The following is a 4,963-nucleotide window of genomic DNA, read 5'->3' as shown; positions in this document are numbered from 1 at the left end:
CTGTGCACGTTACATATATAGTAAAATGTGCTGTAGTACAAGTGTAGTTTACCTGAAGTTAGTGTTAACCCCCTGTGTAGTTTCAGTGAGATAGCGCTATAGAACCATTAGACAGTGGTGTAGCAATAATGTATGCTTGTATGCTTGAGCATACACTCAAATTCGCTTGAGAAATTTTTTCTTACTTTTATTTTTACGTTAAAATAAAAGTAAGAAAAAACAAATATATATAGCATCAAACAATCACTTTTTCTTTTTTTTTTTTAATACAGTCAAACTTCCATGAATCGATCTTCGATGATTCGATATTCTCGCTGTGTCGATATTTTTACTTGGTCCCGACTATTTTCCTTATATATTTCTACTTAACTCACTACTCGTGAATCGATCATTTATGTTTCGATATTCTCGGTGTTTCGATAATTTTCTACAGTACAAGTCATATAAATTCGTTCAAAATCACCATGAATAAATCGATCAAAATTTACCTGTGGTCACTGTGCTCGATGGTCAGTCGACCGAAACAAATTCACACCTGTAGCGAGACCCTCCAGCGTTAATCTTTTGTTTACCGTTACGGTCGATCAGGACAATGGCATTTTACCACCTCTTGTATACAATTAGTCAATGACCAATAATTAGTTTGAACAGTAATATATGCTATGTTAGAAAGATTGATACATACACACGCCGAAATGAGGCAAGTGTTATTATTGTCAAATCACATGACGCCATTTTGAGATGTTATGGATGACGACGACATTCCACTAGCTGTCTTGAGAAAGCTGTCCACTGGTGTATCTTTTACCGACTACGCACGTGTTGATGACCAAGCTCTTACCTGTGCCGAGATGACCGACAGCGACATCTTAGAAAGCATCGTGTCCCAACGCCAACCGAAAGCTGAAGATGACGACAATGATGACGATTCCTTGCCAACGACCAAGCAAACCATCCATGACGCCATGAACGCCCTAGATACAGTCCGAGATTTTCTCCAGCAGACGGGCATCGGGAATAATAGACTCAGCCGCCTCACAGATTGCCGACGTCAGTTATTCCATCCAACAGTATTTCCTCCTCGAGAGAAAACAGTGTACCCTGAGTGAGTTCTTTGGAACTGTTTCTAAGTGTGACTGATTAATGTGTTATTTGTGTTTTAGTGCTAATGGTGATAGTGTTTAAGAGTACTAAATAACTGACAGTGCCAATTTCGTGCTTTTCGTGACATGTGATTTTTCTGTTCCGTAAAATACATTTACCCATTTCGTCATTTACGTGTGATACTTCATTGCCATGTACTTCGAATGTTTCATGTTATTTATTGTTGTTTGGTCATAATAAAATTCAATTTAACTGTTTTTGATTGTTGAGTCTTTATTTAAATCATTAATACACACATAATTGTTATCTTTTGTCTAAAACATAATGAAAAAAACTTTTAAATACGGACCCCTATTACGTGGACCAGCTATTTGACTGAACTATTTTTGTATCGAAGTCCCGATGTATCGATATTTTTATGACGGTCCCTTGAATATCGAATTATCGAAGTTTGACTGTATATAGCATCAAACAATCACTTTTTCTTTTCCGACCGTATGCAGTATATCTATATATATACATTACGATACGGAATATTTAGCCCTTCAATATATTTGGTTCTGGTTATTGTTGTAACAATTCTATTTCCGGGTTATATAGTTTGTACCCGCTAAACTTAAAAAATGGCACAGCGTGTGGATCTGTGGTATCACAAGACAATTTAGGAAGTGAAAACAAGAAGACCAGCCTTTCTGAAATTATGTCTAGTGACACATCTCAAGACAACTCTCAGCCTTCCGAGTATAAACCTCCTTATTCTGATATCAACGTCATGTCAGAAAACGAACTGAAAGATGACAGTGTTCGTCGTTCTCTTTTGGCGACAAAGTGGGATACTGCTAACAAATTCAATTTTCCAGTCAGGTAAACAAGTTGATGATTTTATTAAACAATACCTAATATACTGTTATTTGTATGTCTCTAAAACCAATTCTTTGTGATTCGCACATACTCAGTTTAAGTTAAATGCAAACAATAACTATTAGCATGAAAATCGCGTAGCAAATATATCCATACACTGTAATGCGGACGCAATGCTCGGAAATATTTTTTTCTTCAACAAGGGGAAATAAAACTTGGAAAAGATAGAAGAACTCAAAACATGATTAGCTTTCCATCGATGAATCACTAAATTAGTACAACAACCCCTCGGCCCCAATCACTCACCACTCCTGCCGACCGGACCCACATAAACGGAAAGGGAGTAATACTGTCATGTAAGGTGAATTCAAGGAACGGATATTTTTTTCCATAATAAAAATGAATCTAGCTTTCGTCGTAAGAATAGCTCTACTGAACTAAAGTTATATTGTTGTAAACACGACGTTAAATAAAGGTTCTTGTATCTTGTCACGGTAATTGTAAGACTCGACAAAATTGAAGTTTTTGAAAATTCGTATGGCGACAATAAATGTAAATACAAGTATTGCTTCTGTTATTTTTGACATTAACTGGTATGAAACATTGCTTACCTACATATTGCATGTTGCATATTGAAAGCATTGGAATTAGAATACCAATTTTATAAAAAAAAACATTGTTATATACAAGAGCACATAACGTATACGTAGTACAGACGACTGTCGTGTAACATATTTAGAGCTCTATAAATTGCACAAATACAGTACATGTACATGAATACATGTATTGTTGATTGGTCACATATCTGACAGGTATACTCGGTGGTAAATTGGTTTTGGAGTTACTCTCAATTCTGAATTGGTGTTATTTAGTAAGAAGACGTATAGAAGGCTTTGTTACAACGCATTACATTTTGCCGAATTATTACGAAATGCGTTGTATTACAATATGCATTATTTGCTTTAACACAAATTGTAACATTACATTTTGCCGAATTATTACAAAATGCGTTAGAACAAGGCTTTCAGAGACTGAACTAATTTGTTTTGATGTTAAGAATACCAGGGGTGCGCTCGATTCGCTCTCCGGAACAGTGTTCCCGGGAGATTCTGGATCAGTGTCAATCGAATGCACTTTCACAGGAAGTAGTAAAATCACAATGGCGGACAGTGGCACAATGGCAATCGTATGCTCAGTGATGGAAAATCTCAGTGACAGCAGTGACGACGAGGATGATTTTTTCATCGTTGATGCATGTGCTGCATTATTGTAAGATTTTGTATTTTATGAAATTCGTATTTATTATCCACAGCTACAGAATCGCTTTCAGTTTAGTGCGTAAACACCAACGATACATCTCTCTCCACTGGTCCGTATGTAGAAAGTCTGATTAGTACCCATATAACTTAAGTCTTTTGTTATATGTATATTCGAACTTTTTACTTACAAGTAACTTATATGTAGTGGCTACTGGCTAGCCCCAGTTAACAACATTTTTCAATCACATTTTGAACAAACTGGCCAGAATATAAGTTAGTTATTGTATGTATGAATAGTGTTTAACAGACATACGGTACGTTTTGAATTGAAAGTATGGAATTAAACCCAAAGTAAATATGCAATGTCAGTAACTTGTACAGAACAGGCTATTTTTTCTCTAATTGAAAAAAAAAGTTTTAATGAATAAAATTTTAACTTTCATTTCTTTTGTTAATTACTAGATCCAGAACTGAAAGAAGCAAGATATATGGGTATGCTGATAATGTGGTCCCTCTATACAGTGAGGCTCACTTCCGCAGGATGTTTCGGATGTCAACAGCAACTTTAGATACTCTTTGTGACAGTATAGCAGATTTTCCAGAATTAAAAAAAGATGGAAGTGGTGGGAAAGAGTCCGTTCCAGTTAGGACACAGTTGCTACTTACCTTGTGGTATTTAGGGGGACTGGATACTGTAATAAAAATCGCAGATCGTTTTGGTGTGTCAGAGTCAACAGTGATCATGTGCAGAACACGAATAATAAAGGTCATACTAAATCATCTCAAGGAAAAATTTATTTGTTGGCCATTTGGTCAACAAGCACAAGATGTGGTTGATAATTTCAGCAAAAGAAATGGCTTTCCGGGGATATTAGGCGCATTAGATGGGACACATATTCAGATAAAAGCACCACAGCAACACCCTCAATCATACATTAACCGCAAGAACTATCACTCAATTCAGCTACAAGCTGTTTGTGATTCTGATATGAACTTTATTCATTGCTTTGCTGGCTTTCCTGGGAAATGCCATGATGCACGTGTACTTCGCAACTCAGATTTATGGGAAGAAGGTCTTCAGCTGTGTGGACCAAATCATATTATTGGCGATGCTGCATATCCGTTACGCAGATGGCTTATGACACCTTTTAAAAACACTGGACATCTCACACAGGAACAGAGACACTACAATTATATGCATTCATCAAACAGGGTTGTAATTGAAAGAGCCTTCAGTCTCCTCAAAGGAAGATTCCGCCGGCTTCAAAATCTTGACACAAATACAGTTAGAACAGCAGTTAATATCATTATGGCCTGCTGTGTTTTACACAACATTTGCCTTCTTTCAAATGATGAGGTTGAAGAATTCATGGAAGGTGGAGATGATCAAAACATCAACCCTGCTCCACATCACATGTTTAATGAACTTGATCAGGAAGGAATCATCAAAAGAAACACCATTGTGAGAAATCTGCCATAGCTGTTTTTTTTCAGCCATAAACATTTATATTACTTTATGAAAGAAATTGCAGCTTGTTTTATTTAAAAAAGTCAGTCAAATTTATGTTCATATGCCTGAACTATAATGTCAGTCTCTAGGTTTATATATGTACACTATGTTATAATATATATAAAGACAGACCATAAGAAGGAAACCAAATGTTTTGTTGTTTTTCTTTTTTAAAGAGGCATTCCTTCATTTCAAAGAAATAGAAAGTATTTTTCCAGAAAATTGACTC

General features: G+C 36.0%; 1 protein-coding gene across 1 annotated transcript; it reads left to right on the top strand.

Moving 5' to 3' along the window:
* Nucleotides 1–746: 746 nt before the first annotated feature.
* Nucleotides 747–4,704, top strand: LOC132565116 (uncharacterized). The gene is made up of 4 exons (XM_060229725.1): nucleotides 747–1,105; nucleotides 1,705–1,968; nucleotides 3,031–3,234; nucleotides 3,687–4,704. Exons 1-4 carry the CDS (start codon nucleotides 747–749, stop codon nucleotides 4,702–4,704), a joined length of 1,845 nt encoding a protein of 614 aa, XP_060085708.1.
* Nucleotides 4,705–4,963: the final 259 nt, after the last annotated feature.

Source organism: Ylistrum balloti, unplaced genomic scaffold (genome assembly GCF_031769215.1).
Source record: "Ylistrum balloti isolate Yb309-2 unplaced genomic scaffold, AGI_CSIRO_Ybal_v1 Utg369694, whole genome shotgun sequence".
NCBI classification, from domain to species: domain Eukaryota; kingdom Metazoa; phylum Mollusca; class Bivalvia; order Pectinida; family Pectinidae; genus Ylistrum; species Ylistrum balloti.
This window is presented reverse-complemented; position numbering and strand designations above follow the sequence as displayed.